Below are 25,361 nucleotides of genomic sequence, written 5' to 3' on the forward strand. Positions count from 1 at the left end.
GAATCCCTAGAACCCAGAAGGTGGATGTTGCAGTGAGCCGAGATTGTACCACTTTATTCCAGCCTGGGTGACAGAGCAAGACTGTCTCAAAAACAAACAAACAAGCTACCATTATTATTTTTTTACCATGGAATATTATTAGTTGATATAAAACCAGTGGCATGAAAAGATTATGATCTTGATATTGGCATAAGTAAATGTATCACTGGCATAGAGTCTAGAATCAGATACAGGTATACATAGGAATTTATAGTTTAATAGACATGGAATTTCAAATCAGTCAAGGACAGTTTATCAATATGTGGTACTACAATAATTAGCCATGTTTCTGGAGGGAAAAGATACTGTATTCACTATCCCACACCACATGCTGAAACACATTCCATGAGCATGAAAGATTTCAATGTTTTTAAAGTAATATGCTGCAGAAGAAAATTAGAAAATCTATATGTAATCTAGAGTTTATGGAGACATCTTAATGCAAGAGAGGAAACAAAAAAAGAAAATCTTTTTTAGATGAAAAATTAACTGCAAAATAGTTATCAATTCAATAGATTCATAATATATTTGATAATGTATATGAACAGTTCTTCATGTTAGTAAAACAGTTTTCAAAATAACTTCATTAACTCCAGAAAGGCCACCCACTACAAACCACAGCAAAAATGATTTCTGGAGAAACTACAATCACTCCTGCAGAAGTGAATGTCTGTTATCAGTGGTATTTTACAACGCAGTATGGGAGGCCCTGGAACTCACGGTAAGATCTCAGAAAACATATTATTCAAAGGAAAAAAAAATCAACATTTACAAAAAGTATCAGCATACTGAAAACACAAAGGAATCAACGATTAGAATTTAGCATGGTGTCCAGATAAATGAAATAAGGGGAAATATTGGCCTGAAGTTGAACTGGGCCCGGCGCCGTGGTGCACGCCTGTAATCCCAGTCTTTTGGGAGGCCGAGGCTGGATGATCGCTTGAGCCCAGGAGTTTGAGATCAGCCTGGGCAACATACCTCATATCTGGGGGAAAAAATTAGCCGGGCGTGGTAGCTTGCGCCTGTAGTCCCAGCTACTTGGGAGGCTGAGGCGGGATGATCGCGTGAGCCCAGGAGTTTCGCCATACAGCACGCCAGCCTGGACTACACAGTGAGACCCTGTCCCCCCCGGCCCCCCCAAAAAAACTAGATTGAATGAATGGAGGAGATAGGCCATATCATGGACTGGCAGGTTTATCAACGGAAGAATCATTTTGAGGGTGCTAGGAACGTGGGAGGAGGTGAAAAGAAAAGCTTTTTGTGAGCATTGTGCGCATCCGGTGGGGGAGCCCCCACCTCTATCTAACTTTGCCAACACCACCGACCCCACCCTAGGTATGGGCCCCCGTCCGCAGGCCTGGTTCTAACCTCAACCTTGTGCTCTGGGCCCCTTTTGGCCTACATCCCTCAAGCTGAGCCGACTCCAAGGTCTCCAAGGCGTCTCGGTAGCCACTGGGGAGTAAACCAGAATCTCTCTGCCTGAGGACGTTCAGCTTGGCTGAGGTTGCAGTCCCCAAGCGCTCTTCCAGGTTTGAGGCTGGAGGCGGAAGTGACGTCAGCGGAGCGCGGCTGTGTTTTCCGGCGCTTTCTCCGCGCAGCCAAACCACTTTTCTTCCTGGTGATGTTAGGGCTTAACATAGCTTTGGCGAGGTCGGATAACGGGCGGGAGCCAGCGGTGAAAGGGGTGGTGAAAGTGCCAGTTTGCCCCAGGCCGCCGAGGGGCCTCTTTAGAGAGGCCTTGCCTGCCCCCCTCGCGTCCGCCGAGGCCAAAAAGCCCCTCAAGCTGTCACTGGTACGGCCCTGGGCCAGGAGCCGTTTCGGGATCTGTCTTAAGTGCGCTTCCTCAACGATTTTTGCAAACACGGTGATTGCCGCTTCAAAGTCCTCCAAAGCAATCTTTATGACTTTTTTTTGTCCTTTCTTTCTTTTTTTCCAGAAACGGGTTTTCGCCGTTCGAGTCAGGTTGACTGTGGTCCTTTGTCCCCCCCATCTCCTGGACCTGGCGAGTCTGGCGCGTCCGGGTGAGTACTGGGGTGAAAGGTGGTTTTGGGGGCTGCTTCCTCCTGTTTTATCTGAGAATTTGTTTTTCTCTTTGCGCATCCTGTATTTACTTTTGACACACTACATTCAGGTAGAAACATAAAGCTACTTTTTAGGTATCTAGGGTGTGCCTGTTTCTCTATGTGAATATAAACGTTTGTAGACCGCAAGTCTTTCTACTGAAGAAAAGCAAGAATACTCAACTAGCTATTCTTTTTATCCGAACTTCCTAGGCCTGTACCTCCCCACAGAGCTTCAAAACAGGGGCTTATAGGAAGAAGGAATGGAGGCTTTGAAGTAAGTTGAACATTGCAGGCGTGACACTTAAGGTTTAAATGCTTGCTAATACGTGTCCTATAGATAAAGACATGTCTTTTTAAAACCATAATACTATAAACCAAGAAAATTTAAAATGTTGTTAATATGTACCCTGTGTAAAAAGGTACAATTCTCCACTTTGTTCCAATGTGTGCTTTTGGTTGTTTTGAAATCTAATATGTATCCAAGTTTTCATGTCTTTTAGTCTCTTTAAAACTAGCAGATACTGTTTATCCGTTATATTGTCTTTTTGCGGAGTCATTCGTTCTTTCAGAAAGTTATACATTTTGGTAGTTCTGACTGTATTCTGTGTTGTGTTTAAATGTATCCTTCATTTCTTGGTGTATCCCATAAAAGAATGAGTGTCTGGTTAATTAAAGCATAGTAAAAAAAATTCAGTCAAGGGCTGTTCTTAGGGAGGTTGTAAAGTAGGGGAGGAGGCTGGTATGTAACCAAGCAAATAAGTGTATTACAAATTGATGAGGGTCTGTAAGTAAAGTAGAAGGCAGAATTATTTTCTCTATTTTTCTTTGGAATAGGCAATGCTAAGAAAAGAGTGATATTCAAGCTGAGACCAAAAAATATGGTATGATTTAGCCATGTTGAAGGGGAAGGAAATAAGAGCTGGCCAAAGCATTCTGTGAATTGGCTGACTCCATTTCTAGGGTGAGAGAGAGGAGTGCATCAAAGATTACCCCAGGTTTGACACAGTCAGTATTCTTTTCTTTGGTTGGGGAAACAATGTGATGGGATAATTTAATCTTAAATGTATGACTGACAGGAAAAAGTAAGTGATATCTTGTTTTTGGAGACAGAGTTTCGCTGTTGCTCAGGATCCACTGTAGTGGCAGGATCTCGGCTCACTGTAACACTGTAACCTCCACCTCTCCAGTTTTCAAGCCATCCTTCTGCCTTAGCCACCCTAGTAGCTGGGATTATAAGTGTGCGCCATCATGCCTGGCTAATTTTTGTATTTTTTTTTTGTTTGTAGAGATGGTTTCACCATGTTGGCCAGGCTGGTCTTGGACTCCTGCCCTCAAGTGATCCACCCACCTTGGCCTCTCAAGGTGCTGGGATTACAGCTGTAAGCCACTGTCCCTGGCCAAAGTAAGTGATATCTGAGAAATGATGTAAATCAAGGGAAAATAGGAGAAGCATGAATGTGTTTTAATTACATGAATAAGAAATTAATTCAAGGGATTAATGAGCATCAGTGCTTGAGCATTGAAAAATAAGCTCTCCGTGAAAATTCACTGATGTTAATTATCAGTCTTAGGAAATATGTATATTCATAAACAGACAAAACTTCTTTTGATGTTGTTTTTTTTCAATTCACTTTTGGGCTCTTTCTACCTAAATTAGTCCTTCGTTTCCCTGAAGGAATGTCCAGAATAAGCACTCTGTGTGATTCCTTACAGACACTCATACACCTAGGGGGTTGGCTTGATACACTCCATGTAAGTAAATGACCAGAAACCTCACCTGCCAATGTGGGCTGCCAAAAAGCTGTGAAGGGGCCACGTGGCCTGGAAATACAACAGATCTTAGAATAATGTCTGTTAATTATAACATGCATGAGGGAAAAAAAATCTAATTCCGGTAGGGTCACTCTGTAGATTCTGCACGTTCTTCCCACGTCTGCATGGGTTTTCTCTGGGCACTCTGGCTTCCCCCCACATCCCAAAGATGCACGTTAGCTTAATTGGCGTGTCTACATCGTCCCCCTATGAATGTGTGTGTGTGTGCCCTGAGCTGTTAGGATGGGCTCTGGCCATTTTTATCCTGGAACTGGAATAGGTGGATTGGAGAATGAATGAATGAATACAAACTATTGTAAAATAAAAATTCCTAAAACATTTGAGAATGATGCAAATGTACAACAGTAAATGGTACCACTTAGCAAGCTGGCCCCATTTGTTACTGTTTTTGAGCTTCTTGGTGGTAGGAGGTGGTCCTTACAGTGTTTGCTTTGGAAACATTTATTTGTTGATTTAACCCACCACTGTTAATTCCATCACACACCGATTCATCAAAAATTGGATAAACATCTTATTTTTATTAGTCTTTTTTAAATGTATATAGAGCTCACATTTATTTCAATGTTTAATATTAGAAGTGTTTGGGGTCTTTATTTAGAAGTTTAGTGATGTTTTTGTGAGCAGAAATATGCTGTAGGAGCTTAACTCGCTTATATCAGTTAGCATGGGAAAAAATTCGCTTTTGTGGGATATCATTTCGCTTAAAGTCTCAGTTTCCAAGAACCTGTTGACAACTTTAAGTGAAGACTGAAATTGTATATATTTTCTCTGTTTGGCACTTAGGGGTTCCAGTGAGGTAGCCACATGTAGTGAAATCATTGATGCGGATCTGATATAAAGTTGTTGAGGATGTGCATATATTACTTTTTGGAGAGCGTATTGGCAAACCAATTTCAAAAACTGTTGGCAGTACATACTAGGTTTATACACATACATGTCCTACAGCAACAGTAGTGTGTACAATATGTGTATCAAGATAAAAGTAGGCCAGGTGCAGTGGCTCACACCTGTAATCCTAAGACTTTGGGAGGCCAAGGTGGTTGGATCACTTCAGGTCAGGAGTTCAAAACCAGCCTGGCCAACATGGTGAAACCCCGACTCTACTAAAAAAATACAACAATTAGCCGGGCATGGTGGTGGGTGCCTGTAATCCCAGCTACTTGGGAGACTGAGGCCGGAGAATCACTTGAACCAGGGAGGTGGAGGCTGCAGTGAGCTGAGATTGCGCTACTGCACTCCAGTCTGGGCAATCAGAATGAGACCCTGTCTAAAAACAAAACAAAACAAAAAAACCCAACTGACTTGAGACCTCAATTACATCTGCAGTCTCTTCATTTTTGCTTATTCTTCTGTTAGAAACAGGTCAGAGGTCATGTATGCACTCAACAGGAGGGCATTTTCTATGGGTATGAATGCCAGCAGGTGGGGATCTCTGGGGTCATATTAAAATATTTGGCCACAGTGTGGCTGTAGTCCACTGGATGGTGAAGTTTGCTGGGTTACTCAGACTGGAGTTGGTCATAGTCCTTAGGCAAGATTGAAGCAGTGTTCCAAGTCAAAGGCCGGCTGCAATGGGTGGGTCAGCCTTTAGGGGAAGTCAGGACACCACTGTAGCTATGAGGCTTGGAAGGTTTCATGTCTGCCCTGGAAGTGCTGTGACAAACACACCTCTGGGGCACACTCACACTGATGGTGATGGCAGCTATGCACAGGAAATTCGGATGCCACTTTGTTTGCAAGGCCTGGGACATCAGTGTTCACATTTGGAGGTCTTTGGGAACAAACCTCTGAGGCACAGGTCATGCAGCAGCATGCATCCTGGTATGTGCATTGTCTGCGTCATGAGGGGCACAAGCCATCAAGCCAAGTTGGCACATGTGCAGAGGGTGCCTCTGCTAGTGGGAGTGTTTTGAGCATGTGGCATCCGTGTTAGGAGGGCCATAAGTGGTGGTGACTGGGCCAGGGTTTTGTGGTATCCTGAGGACTGTGTTCTGGGCACATGGCATGGACAGAGCACCCTCCAGTGCCCTCACACCCACACTGCTGACCATTGTCCTGCAATTGTATCCAGGAGGCAATGCTTCCTTGTGCAGTGTCCATCCCATGTCCCCTTTTTGTATGTTCCTTTAATTCGGTGCTGAGACCTCTGTCTCTGGAGAGTGGCTGTAAATTCTAGCCCTGTCCCGACCAAGAGGAGAGATGTTCTGGTGTGTTGGGTGGGTTAGATACAGAAAAGGCAACACAACAAAACACATCGGCCGGGCGCGGTGGCTCAAGCCTGTAATCCCAGCACTTTGGGAGGCCGAGACGGGTGGATCGCGAGGTCAGGAGATCGAGACCAACCTAGCTAACACGGCGAAACCCCGTCTCTACTAAAAAATACAAAAAACTAGCCGGGCGAGTTGGCGGGTGCCTGTAGTCCCAGCTACTTGGGAGGCTGAGGCAGGAGAATGGCGTAAACCCGGGAGGCGGAGCTTGCAGTGAGCTGAGATCCGGCCACTGCACTCCAGCCTGGGCGACAGAGCGAGACTCCGTCTCAAAAAAAAAAAAAAAAACACATCAAGTAGCAGAAGCATCTTATTCCTCACAGATCCATGGGAAGAGGGTTGCCCTTGAGGTCCTGATGGCAAGTCAGGAGACAGCTGGGTGCTAACCAGTGGGTGGGGAATGAGACAGAGAAGACCTGTGGGACTGTGCCTTTGTTATGGTCCATGGGCTTTATCCCTCAGACTTTCCCAGCGTGGTTGTAGATTGGATAGACCTGAGCGGTGGGGAGAACTGACTTACATGACTGGTATTGGCCAGTAGGTTTCATTATGGTCAGCTGCTGTGGGGTGTGTTGGGTTTGGGGTCAGTGAGGTAAGGACAAGTAGGCTATGTCACAAACAGTACACAGGGAGGGGAAGTTTTAAGTAAGCCAAAGGTGATGGGGTTCCAAATAACTTACATCAGGCCTAAAAATGGATGTAGGGCAGTTATGTTGGAGGGTATGAGCTGATGATTTAGTAAAGCATATGTAAAGGTTAGTGGTATTGTGTGTAACCAAGGGGCAGGAGTGGTTGTGGTTGGATAGGCAAGGCTGGAAGTTGAGATAGAAAGTGGGAAGGGTAGTAGTGTTGTGGGACAAAGATGGGAGAGACTGAACAGAGTGAGTTCAGGAAAGGTCTTTATTAAAAGGTGATCACCTGGCTCAGTAGGACTAGGGTCCAGGAAAGTCTGAGCCCTGAACAAAGAAGGCAGCCACCTTTTAAGCAGTCAGTGGCCGGGAGCTACTGATGCAGGAAGCGTACTTACAGAAGCGAGAACAGAGGCAGTTGATCAGTCTTTTACATTTATCTGTACTACATGTTCCACATCCCTGGGACACCATGTTTCTATATTAACCTTATAACTTTGCAGCTGCACTAGGGAGGTGAAGTAGGAACTCACTGAGCCCCAAGGAACGTGAAACTAGCAAGTACAGATAAGGCTCGCTGAGCGAAGAAGAAAAAACAGGCAGTTAGTATTCTTTTCTTACTTAGACTACTGGGTGGAGGGGGTGGAGGGGGAGGGGCTATGCTACACTTTGCTTTTGAAGGAAAAAGTAAAAATTTTTGGTTGTCTTTAATTATACTTGTAAAATTCATGAATTCCTTCTTCAGTAGAAGGCATCAGGGAGTAAGTGGTCCCCTCCCTGGGGTTAAGGAGTTTACTGCCATGAGGTAGGTGCCTCTTGGGGAAAACAGTAATCTCCATTAATTTTAGTAACTCCTACCAGATTTTCCTCCAGGCATGGGTATATGGGTGTGCACGTATGAGCAGAAAGCAAATACTCTACCAGGATCATGGGCTAAGCAGACAGATCAGGACGAAAAAAATGTTGTGTCCATTTGTGTTTTAGAGGCAGTCCATGGGCATCACTGTGTGGAGGTTTTAGTGCAATGGTGGGGTCATATCCACCATCAGAGTCTGGGGTCGGGGCTGTGTTGCTGGAGACAATGTTGTTTCCAGCGGTGATATTTTGGGCTAGGACAAAGTCATCTAGGGTGTCACTGGGGTATCCTTTTTTTTTTTTTTTCTTTAAATTACATTTATTTTAATGCTGAATTTACTCCCGTGCCATAAGTTTTTGTTTCTTCAGTTTCTTCTGGGATATCTTTTTCTTCTGGGCACCTCCTCTTCTGGTTTAGGAACAATCTGTTCCTTTTCAGTAAGGATCATCTCAATGTGGCAGGGAGAGCTCATGTATGGGTTAATCCGACCATGAGCTCTGTAGGTCCGTCGGCGCATCTTAGGTGCTTTGTTCACTTGGATATACTCGATGACCAGAGAATCTACATCTAAACCCTTAAGTTCGCATTACTCTCTGCATTTTTAAGCATGTGCAGCAAAAATTCAGCACTGTTTTTGGGCCATCGACCTTGTGTCCAGCCCCACTGCTTGGCTTGGGCACACCTGCCAACTCCACCATTATAACGTCGGAATGGTACGCACTGTTTCTGTAAAGTGGCATCTTTCAGATACTTCGTGGCTTTTCGAATATGCATACCCTTGATGGCCTGGGCAGTTTCACAAGTGTTCTTAAAGTGAACACGAAGACTGGAACCTCTTGATTTGCATGATTTCGTGGGGTTCTCCGGGTCAAGTGAATAGCGAACCATTTTCACAGATTACCTCAGGCCACTTAGGGAAAGAGCTGGGGTATCCTTTTAAAGTGGATACCCACTGAAGTAGATGTGGCCCTCCAGGTTGTAAACCAACACAGCACCTAGTAAGATGAACCGTTAATAGAATGATATGTAGCTGTACCTGATAACATGTTTTTGTTTCTGTCTTTTGGTGGAAGTTTAGGTTCAGATGGGTCCCCTGTCAGATAAGCAGCTGCCGGGCCTCTGGGACAATCTAATGTTAGTAAGTCCCAGGAGACTACACACCCTCGATTTGGCCTTCAACCCTTATGGGATGGGGGCAAGACTGAAAATAAGTTAAGCCCTAGAGCATGATAGAGAATTTCAGCAGTCTGTTTTTTGGACTGGAATTTGAAAAGTAGTTATTTGAGGACATTTTTCTGTCTTTCAGTGAAACGAGTTATCTGAGAACCTATTAGGGAAATGAAAGTTCCATTGAATAGATTTTTCGAGGGGCTAGCATTATGTATTTGAAGAAATGAAACATGGGCTGGGCACAGTGGCTCACCCCTGTAATCCCAGCAGTTTGGGAGGCTGAAGTGGGAGGATTGCTTGAACCCAGGAGTTTGAGACCAGCCTGGGCAACATAGCGAGACTCTGCCTCTTAAAAAAAAAATTAAATTGACAAAAAAGAAGTGAAACATATATCTAGGTTACTAATAAAGTCTGTAACTCTGAAGGGAATAAGTAGGGTCCTGGCAAGGCCTTGTATTGTGGCCTTTAGTATGTGGAGAGATGTGAGATTTTGCTTTATATTTTGGGTATCTGTCAGACAAGATATTCCCAGGGTTTGTTTTTTTTTTTTCCCCCACCTTGAAAGGGACAATTTTTAGGTAATGACCCAATAGTTTATCGTAACCGTGAAGAAGGTGGGATGGTTTGTTGACCCGGGCATCCAGTGCTAAGACAGCTGCCTGAAATTTGGCCAGGCCCGTTGTTTCTTGGGTCCTGTCCTTTATTAGGGACATCCTGGCTAAGGGATGGAAGGCAGCAGCATTCCACTGAGCTCCATCACTTACAATAGTCACAGTGGCCTTTGCACAGCCTATGAACTCCCATTACTGTTGACTTAGTTAATCCCAAGGGCTTTCCAGGTAGTCAGGGGACCTGGGGGAGGGAGGGGTGACCTCCTTCAGCACCCTGGCATCAGGCAAGGGATTGAGGACAGGGGAAGCCATTGCCTCCTGCAGGTGGATTCGACTCGAGGGCCTGAGATTGGTTTTGTCGTGGCCTAAGGAGGCCTCAGTGGCCAGGCAGAGCTTGTGGGGGGTTGTGTCCCTGACCCAGAGCACAGTGGGCAGCTGCATAGGAGGATCACAGGCTCAGGTCTGTGAGATCCTCTGTTTCCAGCAGAGCCCTGTAGATGGCCAGTCACTTGTTTTACTGGTGAATAACAGGAAGTCAGGAGGGGCAGTTTCTCTCACTAGAGGGCCTGGGGCAGCTAATGACCATCATCAGTGGTCCAGAGACTCCAGCAGGCATTTAAAAAGTTGCCAGTCTCTCTATCATGAAGGAGGTCCTTTTAGGAAGTTGCTTTTTTTTCTTTCCCGTAACATAACACGTTACGTTAGCCAAATTTATAATTAAAAGCACAATAGTTATTGGTCGTTTATTGAATAGAATCAGGAGTTTTAATAATACTGGGTGTGGGCGCCTTGATGGATGGGACCACAATGTGAAGGCCATAGTAATCCAGCATGAGGTGCCCTTTATTTTGTTTTCAGATTTAAGAGCAGGCACAATTGGGCTGTCAAATGGAGAAGCAGTAGGGATAATCACCCCTTCATTAATTAGGTTTTATAGAAGTTTTAATCCTTGAGGCCCTATTGTAACTTACATTGGGCCATGTGAAGTATCTTAAGTGATTATCCATGGGGTCCCATTTTATCCAGCCAATTTGTAAGTGTCAAAGTCTCTATTTATTATGTTAGCATATTTATGCCTAATATGGAATATTTTAGGGCAATGGGTACTATGACTCTGGGAAACTGAAGACTTCAGTTAAAGCGAGGCGTACCTAATTTTTTTCTCTTGTATTTAGTTACCCTTCTAAGATTTTAGGGAGCACAATGTTTAAATTTAGTGGGATCCTCAGGTATAAGTGTAATTTGAGCCCCAGATTGAGTAGGCCTATGCAGTTTTGTTAATTGGTACATTTTAGCAAATGTTAGTTAAAATCTAATTACCTATTATTTTTTTCCCCCGTGTCTCATGGTCTGTGTTTAAATCATTAGGTAATCTAGGACTGGCGGGATTATGTTTGTTAGACCTGGCGTTTGCTTTGTACTTAAAGTTCAAAAAAAGTTCCTTTTTTTTTTTTCTTGAACTTGTAACCTCCCAAAGCCTGAGCTGAGCCTTTTTTTCCTTTTTTTTTTTTTTTCTTTCTTTTTTCTCTTTTTTTGGTCTTAGACTTTTAACTGCCTGAAGGGTTCTTAATTTCTGTCTCTGGCTGATAAGAGGAAAAGAAGGAGGGGTAAGGGGCCCAGTGCTTCTAGGCAGTAGAGGACTGGGAAGTCCAGACCTCAAGATAATCAGTCTCTTTCCCTCTCTTTTTTTCTTCTAAGTAAAATCTTTAGAAAGGCTTGTATCTCCAGGTGGCTAAAATGTTTTTTCCTTTGTTTACCTGATAAGCTTCCAGTGGTCCTGAGTGGCCCCTGTTTTGGTCTCTGGCCTCCATTTGTGCTTCCCATCTGCCCCGTTTGTACGCAGCCACCTTTCTCTCTAGGGCGCCCGGTTGACCTCGTCAGGGTGGGGGCGTAGACAAACAGATGCAAGGGAAGACAATGTCAGGGGAATAGCAGACCCCGGCAGCAGCCTTGCCAGCGAGGTGCCGTCATCTCCCCAGTGAAGGGGCTGCTACTGTTGTCAGGGTGGGAAGTTGGTGGTCTCGTCCGTACTGCCTCCACTCAGCGGGCAGTCAGAATGCCAGTCTTCCTCTTGCACTCCGCTAACCCTCTGACTGGCCCAGAGCCTGCCTTACCCACTTCTGCCTCTCAGTAGCAAGCCCGTGGTGCCAGAGTGAGGCCTTGGGAATACAGCTGGCTTCCTCCAGCCCAGCAGTTCCTATCCAAGCAGCCTTGGATAGTGAGTGTCATACCCCTGTTGCCCTCTCAAGGCTAGCAGTTGGTGAGTCCCAGGGAGCACTTGGACTATGGAGAACCCACCCAATTTAGGGAGGGGAGTTTTGGCAGCGTTCCACAAAGACAACAGGCAGCAGTGCACAGCAGCAGAGAGGCACCCCAGCAGGCCATGGAGCCCTCCCATATGGTGTCAGCCATGTGGGTAGGCGAGGTAGTAAGCAGGCCAAGAGCAATCTGAAGGCCTGGGCTTGTGTCCCTCGGGTTGTAACTACACACCCTGTTCACCGCACTGAATATATTTTCCTCTGTTTGGTCTAAGGGGTCTCTCTCTCTCTCTGAAGAGTGGCTGCAAATTCTAGCCCTACCCAGACGGGGAGGAGAGTTACATTCCAGTGTGTTAGGCAGACAAGATGTAGAGGAGGCAGCACAACGAAACACACGAAATGTCAGAAGCGTCCTCCTACTCACAGATCCCTGGAACAGGAGGCTGCTCTTGGAGGCTGATGGAAGTCCAGAGACAGCCGGGTGCTCAACCTGTGGGATAGGAATGAGAGAGAGGACTGTGGGGCCTTGCTTCATTAAGGTCCATGGACGTTATCCCTCAGGCCTTTCTTTGGGAGTTGTAGATTGGCTGCACAAAGGAAAGGTCTTACTTATATGACTCTGGTGTTGGCCACTAAGTTTCATTGTAGTCAGCAGCTGTGAGATGTGTTGGGTTTGGGGCCAGTGAGGTGAGGAACAAGCAGGCTGTATAACAAACAGCTACACAGGCAGGGGAAGTTTTAACTAAGACAAAGGCGATGAGGGTATTGGAGCTGAGATACATAAACAGCTAACTGGCATATTTCACTCTTTGGTTCTTTACCATCCATATGCACTCTCCTACACAGATAGGAGCTTCTTTGGAATAATTAAACAAGTCTATACTCCTACCTAAGAAGATACAAGGGAAGAAGTCCTCACCCATCCCCACACTGAGAAGATGCGCAGTTCAAACAGTCCTTCGTTTTCCCACCGCGGCCGTGTCAGTTACTCCTCAAATTTAGTCCCATTCTAACTATTCTGTTTCCTAAAGACACAATTACATGTGTAACCTCTAATAATGTGTATATAAAATAAAAGTGGGAAAAATATAGAAGTAAATGGTTCATTTGAATAAATAAACACATGGATATAGACACACATAGATATAACAAGCAGAGAGAAAACGTGCAAAGCTACATTTCTTGTTCCTGTCACTGGTCTTGAGGTTGCAGTTGACGTCCACGGCTTACTTCTTCAGTGACTGAGTCCATGTTTTCCCAGCCCTCCACCTGAACCTCAGCTGCTCTGGGTTTTGTACCAGGGAGGAGCGATCCAAATCTTCCTTCGCCCAGAGTCCGAGTCTTCTGTTGTCTTGCCTTCATTCAGCTGTGGTTTTCCGTTAACCTTTTCTATGGAGTATAGAAGTACTCAGAGGTTCTGCACTTCATCACTTCATCCTCCCTGCCTCAGCTGTCTAGCAGTGCCACAGTTTTCCTTTGATAATTGGGATTAACCACTCTAGCCAGTAGAATTTTTTTTTTTTCCCTTTTGGGTTAGTGGTATATGAAGCCCAGAAGGGCCAGGTGGCAATCTCCTGTTCCAATGCATTGGAACCATAACGGTACCCCCTGGGGGAGGCATTTTCCACTAGGGACTAAGAAGATCTCTGGACCAGCAGTGCTCTGAGTTGCTGGGAGTGGAAGCAAGTTAATTCCACCTTCACCCATCAATTGTATTTTTTTGTGTGTTTTTGTTTTTGTTTTTGTTTTTTTGAGATGGAGTCTCACTCTGTCACCCAGACTGGAGTGCAGTGGCTCGATCTCGGCTCACTGCAAGCTCCACCTCCGGGGTTCATGCCATTGTCCTGCCTCAGACTCCCAGTAGCTGGGACTATGGGCGCCCGCCACCACGCCTGGCTAATTTTTTGTATTTTTAGTAGAGACGGGGTTTCATGGTGTTAACCAGGATGGTCTCGATCTCCTGATCTCGTGATCTGCCTGCCTCGGCCTCCCAAAGTGCTGGGATTACAGGCGTGAGCCACCGTGCCTGGCCTGTTTTGTTTTCTGTTTTGAGACAGAGTCCTGCTCTGTCACTCAGGCTGGAGTGCAGTGGCACAATCTCGGCTCACTGCAACCTCCGCTTCCTGGGTTCAAACCATTCTCCTGCCTCAACCTCCCAAGTAGCTGGGATTACAGGCATGTGTCACCATGCCCAACTAATTTTTTGTGTTTTTAGTAGAGATGGGGTTTCCCCATGTTGGCTGGGGTGGTCACGAACTCCTGACCTCAAACGATCCACCTGCCTCGGCCTCCTAAAGTGCTGGGATTCCAGGCGTGGGCCACTGCGCCCGGCTCACTCACCAACTCTTGGGCCCATGTATTCTGGCTGTGGGGAGACAGTACCATGGAAGGCTCTCTGACTCAAAGCATACTCCTTGACCTATGGGACAGAATTCCTTTCTAAGGGTTGTCTCCCGTTTGGCCCTGTAACTGAGTTTTCAGTATGTGATTCCACTTTTCACATAGATCCTCTGCTTCTGAGTGATGGGTTGTGTGATGGGACCAGTTGATTGCAAGGACATGCTTCCACTGTTGCACTTCTCTGCAGTGAGATGCTTTTCTTGTTTAGAAACTCTGTTGTGTGGAGGCCGTGACTACTGATAAAGCATGTTGTGAGTCCATGGATGGTGGTGCCAGCAGAAGCCTAACTAGTCGAAAGGCAAATCCACAGCAGAACATGCGTCTGTTCTGGTGAGGATGAGTTATATTTCCTGATAGAAGAGGACCCGTTACAGCATGGCTGGCTGGTCTCCTCTAAGGAATGGCGCCATATTGGATGCTCAGGGTTGATTTCTGCTTTCAGGAGATTAGGCCCAGCAGTAATGTTAGCTGAGTCAGACTTGGTAAGGGGAAGTCCTTACTGCTGAGCCCATGCATAGCCTTTATCCCTGCTGTCATGAACATTTTTTAATGGGCCTATTGAGCAAGCACTGAGGTAGCTAGGAAAAGTTAACAGGTATCTTTAGTGTGTGTGATTCTGTCTGCCTTATTTCTACTGGATCACCTTTGGTAGGCATTCACATGGGACACAGTCTGTCCTTGCAGTGAGGTCCACCCACGTACCTTTTCCCGGGTTTCCTTGTTACCACTCTGGTTCCTCACACTTTTTTTTTTTTTTTTTTTTTTGAGACGGCGTTTCGCTTTGTCACCCAGGCTGGAGTGCAGTGGCACCATCTCGGCGCACTGCAACCTCCACCTCCTGGGCTCAACCAATTCTTCTGCCTCAGCCTCATGAGTAGCTGGGACTACAGGTGTGAGCCACCACGCCCAGCTGAATTTTTTTTTTTTTTTTTTTTTGAGACGGAGTCTCGCTCTGTCGCCCAGGCTGGAGTGCAGTGGCCGGATCTCAGCTCACTGCAAGCTCCGCCTCCCGGGTTTACGCCATTCTCCTGCCTCAGCCTCCCGAGTAGCTGGGACTACAGGCGCCTGCCATCTCGCCCAGCTAGTTTTTTTTGTATTTTTTAGTAGAGACGGGGTTTCACCATGTTAGCCAGGATGGTCTCGATCTCCTGACCTCGTGATCCGCCCGTCTCGGCCTCCCAAAGTGCTGGGATTACAGGCTTCAGCCACCGCGCCCGGCCTTTTTTTTTTCAATTTTTGGTAGAGACAGGGTGTCACCATATTGGCCCGCTGGTCTCGAATTCCTGACCTCGTGATCTGCCCGCCTTGGCCTCCCAAAGTGCTGGGATTATAGGCATGAGCCAGCGCGCCTGGCATTCCTCCCACATTTTTGACCATCCAGCCAAGCCATAGGCAACTTTTAATGAATCCGTGTATGTGTATGCATGCGTCTTGTCAACTCTTACTGCAGACCCAGAAGCAGGCCAATACACTGCCCGAAGTTCGGCCACTGGGAAGATTTTCTTTTCGTACTGTCCTTCAGGGTCAGCCTTTAGCGGGGCTGTAGTGCTTCTGCTCTGTACTTTTGGGGGGTGCTAGAGCTAGTCATCAGACTTGGGGAAAGCAGGAAACAGCCCTCTGGAATGCAGGCAACCCTGGCTGTTGGGCTCATGAGCAGAGGAAGTTAGGGTGCCAGTAAGGGTACTGAGAGCACTAAGTATCCACATCAGGCAACCGGGGGAAACAAGTCTTTGGTATGCAGACAGGCCGTGGGTGGTGGATAAGTGCATAGAAAGAGACAGTATTCCTGTCACCGTTGCATTCATTGAGTAGTTCAATACATTTCCTCAAAACTCAGATGTGTATTGTGTTATGAATTGTGAAGGGGCTGTAGTCTGGGTGTACTTTAACGGTGTTTAGAAGGATCTCAGTTGTCTGTCCAGCCATCACTGGGTGCCTTTAGGCTCCATGCCAGGTAAAGGGGAACATTGGCACCCAAAGATACCTAAGGCTGCCCATGAGATACAGAGACTCCACAAAGAAAAGCAGGTCGCAGTGTCTGTCACCCAGCATCATCCAAGAACATTCCTAGAGACACAGAGTTCCTTGTGATAAAAGGTTTTGTTGCTCCAAAAATACGAAAGTTCAATGTGTCTATCTGTCTACCCAGTAATGTTACAAGATGTGTAAAGGAGTATACATTACAGATACACAAGAAGAAATAGACAAGTCCACAGTTGCAGTGGGAGATTTTAGAATATTTATCTCATGTTATTTAAATAGTAGAGAAAAATGAAGATAGGATGTACATTTGCGAGAGATAAGCACACTGCCTAATTTACCTGTCCAGTGTCGTGTCTGCTAAATGAGGGAAATCACAGAGTGCTTATCTGGAGTTGAGAGTGAAGGAATAGACTGGAAGGGGCAAGAAAGTTTTCAGGGGAGACGAACGCGTTTTACATATCGTTGAGGCTTTTGATTACGCAAGTGTATGCGATTGTCAAAATTCATCCACTGAATACCTAAGATCCGCACTTTTAATTGTGCATTAATTATATTTCAGGTTTAAATAAAATAACATGATTGATTTAGATTTCACCAAACGAAACACATTTGTGGCCCTCTTCAGCCTAAGGATCCCCAGTTTGAAACCCATGGAAGTGGGTACAATCTACACCAGGAGTCTAGACGTGGGATTTCTGTAACCCAGTGTGACTTCAGAGTTTTAGCCTTCTCATTCGTAGAATAAAGGCTGTAGCGTCCTTGTGGGGGTGTAGCTGGTTCATGGATAATGAACTGTTCAGTTGTCAGTGATTTTCGTCATTCAGATTCCATTCTGTCAGTCAGCATTTGCACTGTTGTTCTGTGTTTGATTTATTGAAGATTGTGATTAACTTTTATTAAATTTTTAGTTGTATAAATTTTATTAAAATATATTCTGTTCTTGGGTCATGCTAGGTTAATATGGAGTGGGTGTTCAGTAACACATGTGGGTGGTGACCATGGTGTTGCACCATGCGGGTTTAGACCAGCGCTGGTCGTGTGGGAAAGCCAGAGCAGCCACAGATTGGGTGTCAGGGACAAAACTGCTTACATTCAAGTCCTGGTTCACAACTTCCAAACTGGATGATTCTGGACCAAATCCAAGTGTTGTCTGAATGTAGATTTCTTTTCTTTTTCTTTTTCTTTTTTTCCTTTTGATACAGAGTCTCACTGTGTTGCCAGGCTGGAGTACAGTGGTGTGATCTTGGCCCACTGCAACGTCTGTCTCTCAGGTTCAAGCGATTCTCCTGCCTCAGCCTCCTCAGTAGCTGGGATTATACAAAATTTGCACCACCACACCCAGCTAATTTTTGTATTTTCAGTAGAGATGGGGTTTCACGTTGGCCAGGCTGGTCTTGAACTCCTGAACTCAACTGACACACCCACCTCAGCTTCCCAAAATGCTGGGATTACAGGCGTGAGCCACCGCGCCCGGCCTGGTTTTTTTCTTTTTCAATTAAGGGTCATTGATATCTACTGTAAAGAGTGGTTATGATAATTAAGCGTGTATATACAACTGCTAGTGTGGCTTCTGACACACACTGTTCCTCAGTAGTGGCAGCTGGTGGTCCTAATGTTTGTCGTGTACACCGTTTTCAGTGGCTTTCACCTATATGCTCTGCAGAGAGAGTGCTAGTGATGTCTGATGATTGGTAAGTAACGCTTGTGGGTTAATGGTTTATACAAACAGGACACCATTAACACTGGATAAAGAGAATGGAGGTTACCTCTGTCCGTGTAGATTCCTAAGCTGTCCTGGAGTGATCCTTGGAGTAAAGGAAAGGCATTTTGAAGCACATTTAGCCGTCAGCCCTGTGGGATGGCAGCCATTGATTTGTCCTATGGTAAGTCCTGTTTCTGTTCATTTTCAGAGACCCTGCTTTCATTCATGCTGCAGCCTCATTTCTGAGGTGCTGATGTGGGCGGGGGAATGCTTTGTTCTTTTTCTTTTCTTTTCTTTTCTTTTTTTTTTTGAGACAGTCTTGCTCTGTTGCTCAGGCGGAAGTGCAGTGGCACAATCTCAGCTCATTGCAACCTCTGCCTCCCGGGTTCAAGCAATTTTCCTGCCTCAGCCTCCCGAGTAGCTAGGATTACAGGCGTGTGCCACCACACCTGGCTAAGTTTTTGTATTTTTAGTAGAGACGGGGTTTCACCATGTTGGCCAGGCTGGTCTCAAACTCCTAACCTCAAGTGATCTGCCCACCTTGACCTCCCAAGGTGCTGGGATTACAAGCGTAAGCCATCGCACCTGGCCAGAATGCTTCATCAGCCCCCTGCTGTGTGTGCTTTGGGAAGAGGTGCTATGTATTTCCACGGTTAAGTTTCATTATCTGTAAAATAAGACTGTTACCCTTTCCCAGTGGGCAGCATGACTGATCATCCTTTTTTTTTGCCTTTAGGTGAGGCAGGACTGCCCTGGAATTGATAGCAGTAGTGTGTATGTGTGTGTTTTCTTGAGCGTGCAGGAGTATATGGGAATCTCACAGTAGGACTTTGGGGTGTGTGAATGTGGGAGTTATGGTCAGCCCTGGGTTCTCATGTCTTCTTTCTTTTCCATGAGGTCTTTGCAGGGACCCAGTCTGCCTTCAAGAAAAGACAGAAGTAGAAAGGGTGGTGGCTGACTGTCTGACAAGTTGTTATCAGGTATGCAGGAAGTGTATCCTTCTCCAAAATATCATACTTGGATCACCAGGTAGACACATTTCCTTCTACACAGAATTATCTCCAGAGCTTGTTAAAGCAAATAAAGCCTCCTTCAAGGACTGAGTCCCTAGTCAAGTTCCCCGAAGGAGTGGAGCCTGTCATATTGGTGAGGGTCTGCCTTGAATGTCATCCCAGTATTTCAGTGTTGATTAATTAGTCTTCCCTCATGGTCCCAACTGCATAGTTTTTATTTTGTTGAGTGTTCTGACACATGGTAAGGGACATAAAAGTATCCTTTGCTGAGATAATTTATCCATTCATCAGCGTTTATCTAGCATCTGCTCAAGAGTGTGCTGCAGTGGAGGGAAATCAGATGACCTTCCAGTCTGGTTGTGTTAGGTACAATCATGTGTAAAAAGTGCCATTCAAGTCATGTCACTGGAGGGGACTGGCAGTGAGTGTGGATAGAGAGGACCTCCTGGGACCAGTGAACTCCGGGGTAGGCAGTGTGAGCCCTCAGACTCTGTAGGTATTGCATTTTGCAGTGAACACCGGTAGACATGTTATGTGACTCAAGCCAGCATGTGTGTGATGGTTTAGGATTCAGTGACTTTTGATGATCTGGCTGTGGACTTCACCCCAGAAGAATGGACTTTACTGGACCCAACTCAGAGAAACCTCTACAGAGATGTGATGCTAGAGAACTATAAGAATTTGGCCACAGTAGGTAAGACTGGCCTCATCCCTTGTAGCCTGCTGTGGAACAGATTATGTACTTACTGTATTGCACATCAGAGACAGCAACTCTGAACACATTGGGAAATAACAGACATAGTCCCTGCCCTAATGGGGTTTCTTCTACTTGGTGGTAGAGATTCATCAGCACTGTTGGAGCTGTACATTCTCAGTCTCCACCTTTGACATACTCAGTCACAAACTCTGCAACAGGGGCCTTGTCATCTGTGTTTTAACAAGCTCTCATGAATCTGATGTGCTATAATGTTGAAGAATGAGTTGTTTCCCATGAGAATGAAGATCTCTTTGTTTCATTTAACTTCCTATTTGGATAAAAGTGTTAGTGCTTTGTAAGTATGTACATCAGCCTGGATTTGGGCTTCAGGGATCAGAGATCACCAATCTTTTGGGGGCACAGACAGATGATATTTGCATTTTTAGCCCTTTTAAAATAATTTCACTGCTTCCATTGGAACTGTAGCTCCTGAGTTATGGAAAGATTTGTCATCTCTTGCATGAGCCTCTTCTGGTAATGAATCTTTCTCTGTGAACAGGGTGTCAGCTCTTCAAACCCAGTCTGATCTCTTGGCTGGAACAAGAAGAGTCTAGGACAGTGCAGAGAGGTGATTTCCAAGGTGAGTGTTCATGAAGGACTGCCCTGGTCAGTAAGTTCAGTATGTTTACAAGTAAAATGAGGAAACCCTTTTTTTTTTTTGAGACAGATTCTTGCTCTGTCGCCCAGGCTAGAGTACAGTGGTGCCATCTCGGCTCACTGCAACCTCTGCTTCTGGGGTGCAAGCAATTCTTCTGCCTCAGCCTCCTGAGTAGCTGGGATTCAGGCGCGCACTACCACGCCCAGCTAATTTTTGTATTTTTAGTAGAGATGGGGTTTCACCATGTTGGTCATGCTGGTCTCGAACTCCTGACCTTATGATCCGCCTGCCTCAGCCTTCCAAAGTTCTGGGATTACAGGTGTGAGCCACTGTACCTGGCCATAATGAGGAAACTTTTTAAGATGCAGTTTATCTCACAATGTTGAGGCCTTTTTTTTTTTTTTTTTTTTTTTTTCTGAGACAGTTTTACTGTCACCCAGGCTGTAGTGCAGTGGTGTGATCTCGGCTCACTGCAACTTCAGCCTCCCGGGTTCAAGTGATTCTCCTGCCTCAGCCTCCTGAGTAGCCGGGACTACAGGTGTGTGCCACCATGCCCACCTAATTTTTTGTATTATTAGTAGAGATGGGGTTTCACCGCGTTGGCCAGGCTGGTCCCAAACTCCTGATTTCAAGTGTTCCACCTGCCTCGGCTGCTTCCCAAAGTGCTGGGATTACAGGCGTGAGCCACCTTGCCCAGCTAGGCCATTTCTTTCTTAGAAGTTAAGAAATCTTTAGCTTCTCATAGTCTTAACTTTATCTACTCATTTTTTTCCTGTGATAGGACCTGTTGGTTTCTTCTTTAAAAGTTCTTGTTTTGGCCAGGTGTGGTGGCTCACGCCTGTAATCTCAGCACTTGGAGAGGCTGAGGCGGGTCATGATTTCAAGACCAGCCTGGCCAACATGGTGAAACCCATTGCTACAAAAATACAAATATTAGCTGGGTGTGGTGGCGTACTCCTGTAGTCCCTGCTACTAGGGAGACTGAGGCAGGAGAATTGCTTGAACCCATGAGCTGAAGGTTGCAATGAGCTGAGATTATGCCACTGAACTCCAGCTGGGGTGAGAGAGAGAGACTCTGTCTCAAAAAAAAAAAAAAAAAAAAAAAAGGCTGGGCATGGTGACTCACCAGTGGCTCACGTCTGTAATCCCAGAACTTTGGGAGGCCAAGGCGGGAGGATCACCTGATGTCAGGAGTTCGAGACGAGCCTGGCCGACAATGCTGAAAACCCGTCTCTACTAAAAATACAAAAATTAGCTGGGCGTGGTGGCAGGCGCCTGTAATCCCAGCTACTTGGGAGGCTGAGGCAGGAGAATCACTTGAACTCGGGAAGTAGAGGTTATAGTGAGCCAACATTGTCCCATTGCACTCCAGCCTGAGTAACAAGAGTGAAACTCAGTCTCAAAAAAAGAAGAAAAACAAGTTCCCTGTTTTGATGTGTGCTTGTTGTCCTATTCCTCGACTTTCCTTCCATGGTAATATTCTTTGTGTTCACCATGAGTTTTTAATTTTCATAGAATCAGTTGGTAGTAAACTGTAAAATTTTGACGCTATATCCTTATTATTGCCAAATTTTTGATATACAATCTTCAAATCTGTCTTTGTTTTTTGTTGCCATGTTTAATTTGAAAACAAATACAGGGGCCAGGTGCAGTGGCTCACGGCTGTAATTCCAGCACTTTGGGGGGTTGAGGCGGATGAATCACGAGGTCAGGAATTTGAGACCAACTTGGCCAACATAGTGAAACCCCATCTCTACAAAAAATACAAAAATTAGCTGGGTGTGGTGGCACGTGCCTGTAGTCCCAGCTACTCAGGAGGCTGAGGCAGGAGAATCACTTGAACCTGGGAGGCAGAGGTTGCAGTGAGCCAAGACCACGCCATTGCATTCCAGCCTGGGCAACAGAGTGAGACTCTGTCTCAAAAAAAAGGAAAAGAAAAAAGAAAACAAATACAAATGATCTCTCATTTTCAGCTCCATCTGTCTACCCTGTGTGTCTCCAAACCCTTACATTTCTTTCTCTCTTTAGCTTCAGAATGGAAAGTGCAACTTAAAACCAAAGAGTCAGCCCTTCAGCAAGATTTTTTGGGGGAGCCAAACTCCAGTGGGATTCAAATGGTAAGATTAACAAGGATACGTCTTAGTTTTCACATTTAGAGATGATTGGGGATTTCATTATAGAAAATCAGAGTAAATCTAGGCATGGTGGCTCACACCTGTAATCCCAGCACTTTGGGAGACTGAAGTGGGAGGATCACTTGAGGCTAGGAGTTCTAGACCAGCCTGGTCAACATAGCAAGATCTTGGCTCTAAAAACTAAATTAATTTAATTACATTAAAAGAAAAAAGAAAATTAGAATGAGAGCTCTTTGAGATAAGTAGCATTCCCAAGAGGGATGATGACTCTGGAGAGGACTCAATACGACGACTTGGGGATGCCTGAAACCTAGCTTGACACTTACTGTTGTTTTTCTCTCAGAATCTTGCTCTGTTGCCCAGGCTGGAATGCAGTTGCATGATCTTGGCTCACTGCAACCTCCACCTCCTGGGCTCAAGCGATTTTTGTGCCTCACCCACCTGAGTAGCTGGGAGTACAGGCATGCGCCACCATGCCTGGCTAATTTTTGCATTTTTAGTGGAGACAGGGTTTCACCATGTTGGCCAGGCTGGTCTTGAACTCTTGACCTGAGGTGATCTGCCCACCTTGGCCTCCCAAAGCACTGGGATTACAGGTGTGAGCCACTGTGCCCAGCCAACACTTAAGTGTTTTAGAGTTCCCATCAAGTACACATTTGTAACTAGATAGTGAGTTTTTAAAGCAATTTCATAAAACTCTACAGACATTCGAGATTAGAGTAGATGGCACAGCCTGACATGAGGTTTTCATCATTCCACTGGAAAGAAATCAAAAGGGCAGTACTTGTATGTGTGTAGTGAAAACGGTAAACATGAAAATAATCATCACAATGTTCCTCTCTTCTGATGAGTGGAATCTGTTAGTGAGTCTGAACAGTCCTTTAATCATCATTCATTTCTTTATCAACAGATAGGAAGCCACAACAAAGGGGAGGTCAATGATGTGAAGCAATGTGGAGATGTCTCCAGTGAACACTCATGCCTTAAGACACACGTGAGAACTCAAAATAGTGAGAACGCATTTGAGTGTCATCTGTGTGGAGTAGACTTCCTTACTCTGCACAAGAAAACCTCTACTGGAGAGCAACGTTCTGTGTTTAGTCGGTGTGGAAAAGCCTTCAGCCTGACCCCAGATGTTGTTTACCAGAGAATGTGCACAGGAGATAAAGCTTTTGATTGCAGTGACTCTGGGAAATCCTTTGTTAATCATTCACACCTTCAGGGACATTTAAGAACTCACAATGGAGAAAGTCTCCATGAATGGAAGGAATGTGGGAGAGGCTTTATTCACTCCACAGACCTTGCTGTGCATATACAAACTCACAGTTCAGAAAAACCCTACAAATGTAAGGAATGTGGAAAAGGCTTTAGATATTCTGCATACCTTAATATTCACATGGGAACCCACACTGGAGACAATCCCTACGAGTGTAAGGAGTGTGGGAAAGCCTTCACTAGGTCTTGTCAGCTTACTCAGCACAGAAAAACTCACACTGGAGAGAAACCTTATAAATGTAAGGATTGTGGGAAAGCCTTCACTGTTTCCTCTTGCTTAAGTCAACACATGAAAAGTCATGTGGGTGAGAAGCCTTATGAATGCAAGGAATGTGGGATAGCCTTCACTACATCTTCTCAACTTACTGAACATTTAAAAACTCACACTGCAAAGGATCCCTTTGAATGTAAGATATGTGGAAAATACTTTAGAAATTCCTCATGCCTCAGTGATCACTTTCGAATTCACACTGGAATAAAACCCTATAAATGTAAGGACTGTGGGAAAGCCTTCACTCAGAACTCAGACCTTACTAAGCATGCGCGAACTCACAGTGGTGAGAGGCCCTATGAATGTAAGGAATGTGGGAAGGCCTTCGCCAGATCCTCTCGCCTTAGTGAACATACAAGAACTCACACTGGAGAGAAGCCTTTTGAATGTGTCAAATGTGGGAAAGCCTTTGCTATTTCTTCAAATCTTAGTGGACATTTGAGAATTCACACTGGAGAGAAGCCCTTTGAGTGCCTGGAATGTGGGAAAGCATTTACGCATTCCTCTAGTCTTAATAATCACATGCGGACCCACAGTGCCAGAAAACCATACACGTGTATGGAATGTGGCAAAGCTTTTAAGTTTCCCACTTGTGTTAACCTTCACATGCGGATCCACACTGGAGAAAAACCCTACAAATGTAAACAGTGTGGGAAATCCTTCAGTTACTCCAATTCATTTCAGTTACATGAACGAACTCACACTGGAGAGAAACCCTATGAATGTAAAGAGTGTGGGAAAGCCTTCAGTTCTTCCAGTTCCTTTCGAAATCATGAAAGAAGACATGCAGATGAGAGACTGTCAGTGTAAGGAATGTGGGAAAACCTAAAGGTGTCCGCGTTCTCTCTGAAGACATGAAAACACTGGGGAGAAACCCTATGAATGTAAAAATGTGGAAATAACTTTGTATCTCAGGTCCTAATGAACGCGTGTGAATTCACAGTGGAGAAGACCCTGCATCAGGGAATGTGGAAATGACTTCACGGAATTGTCAAGCCTTACCAAACACGTCCGAAATCTCACTAAAGAGAAACCCTGTGAAATGAACCAATTGAAAATGTAGAGAATCTGGGAATACCTTTCTGAATCCCACAGACCTTAATGTGCATATGTGAACTCACATTGGAGAGAAACCCTGCAGTTTAAATGGCATGGTCTGGATGATGCCCCACTCCTTATTTGTAAGCCCTAAGTCCTAGTTCCTTACACTATAACTGTATTTGGACATAAGGTTTTCAAACAGGTGAGTAACTTCAAATGAGGCTGTTAGGTTCGATCCTTAATCTAACATCACTGGTGTCCCTATAAGGGAAAGTGAAGGAAGGATACACATGGAGAAGACTGTGAATCCACCAGAAGATGGCCATCTGCAAGCCAAGGACAGAGACCTGGAACAGATGCTTTCATTATGGCCTCCAGAGGAAACCAACCCTGTCTCCACCTTGATATTGGACTTCCAGGCTCCAGAACTGTGAGGCAATAAATTTCTCTTGGTTAAATC

General features: G+C 45.3%; 1 protein-coding gene and 1 pseudogene across 8 annotated transcripts; one reads left to right on the forward strand and one right to left on the reverse strand.

The window, feature by feature from the left end:
- The first annotated feature begins 1,605 nt into the window (after positions 1–1,605).
- ZNF266 (zinc finger protein 266) lies at positions 1,606–25,361 on the forward strand. 8 transcript variants are annotated; one of them, XM_030936534.1, is made up of 9 exons: positions 1,606–1,657; positions 1,976–2,060; positions 2,313–2,376; positions 17,839–17,992; positions 18,709–18,791; positions 19,392–19,518; positions 20,081–20,161; positions 22,208–22,296; positions 23,225–25,361. In XM_030936534.1, exons 4-9 carry the CDS (start codon positions 17,968–17,970, stop codon positions 24,668–24,670), a joined length of 1,851 nt encoding a protein of 616 aa, XP_030792394.1. In that variant the 5' UTR covers positions 1,606–1,657; positions 1,976–2,060; positions 2,313–2,376; positions 17,839–17,967; the 3' UTR covers positions 24,671–25,361. The 8 variants fall into 8 exon arrangements, with proteins under 8 accessions (XP_030792394.1, XP_030792390.1, XP_030792397.1 ...); XM_030936530.1 differs by lacking the exon at positions 1,606–1,657 and adding an exon at positions 1,664–1,872; XM_030936537.1 differs by lacking the exon at positions 1,606–1,657 and adding an exon at positions 1,664–1,872 and having other exon boundaries at positions 18,719–18,791.
- LOC104670510 lies at positions 7,999–8,605 on the reverse strand (annotated as a pseudogene).

Source organism: Rhinopithecus roxellana, chromosome 8 (assembly GCF_007565055.1).
Source record: "Rhinopithecus roxellana isolate Shanxi Qingling chromosome 8, ASM756505v1, whole genome shotgun sequence".
NCBI classification, from domain to species: domain Eukaryota; kingdom Metazoa; phylum Chordata; class Mammalia; order Primates; family Cercopithecidae; genus Rhinopithecus; species Rhinopithecus roxellana.

Coding starts and splice junctions, on each gene's coding strand:
- ZNF266 (XM_030936534.1), top strand. CDS start 17,968: ATGGCAGCCATTGATTTGTCCTATG. Junction 20,162..22,207: donor GCAGAGAGGTGATTTCCAAG/GTGAGTGTTCAT, acceptor TTCTCTCTTTAG/CTTCAGAATGGAAAGTGCAA. Junction 22,297..23,224: donor ACTCCAGTGGGATTCAAATG/GTAAGATTAACA, acceptor CTTTATCAACAG/ATAGGAAGCCACAACAAAGG.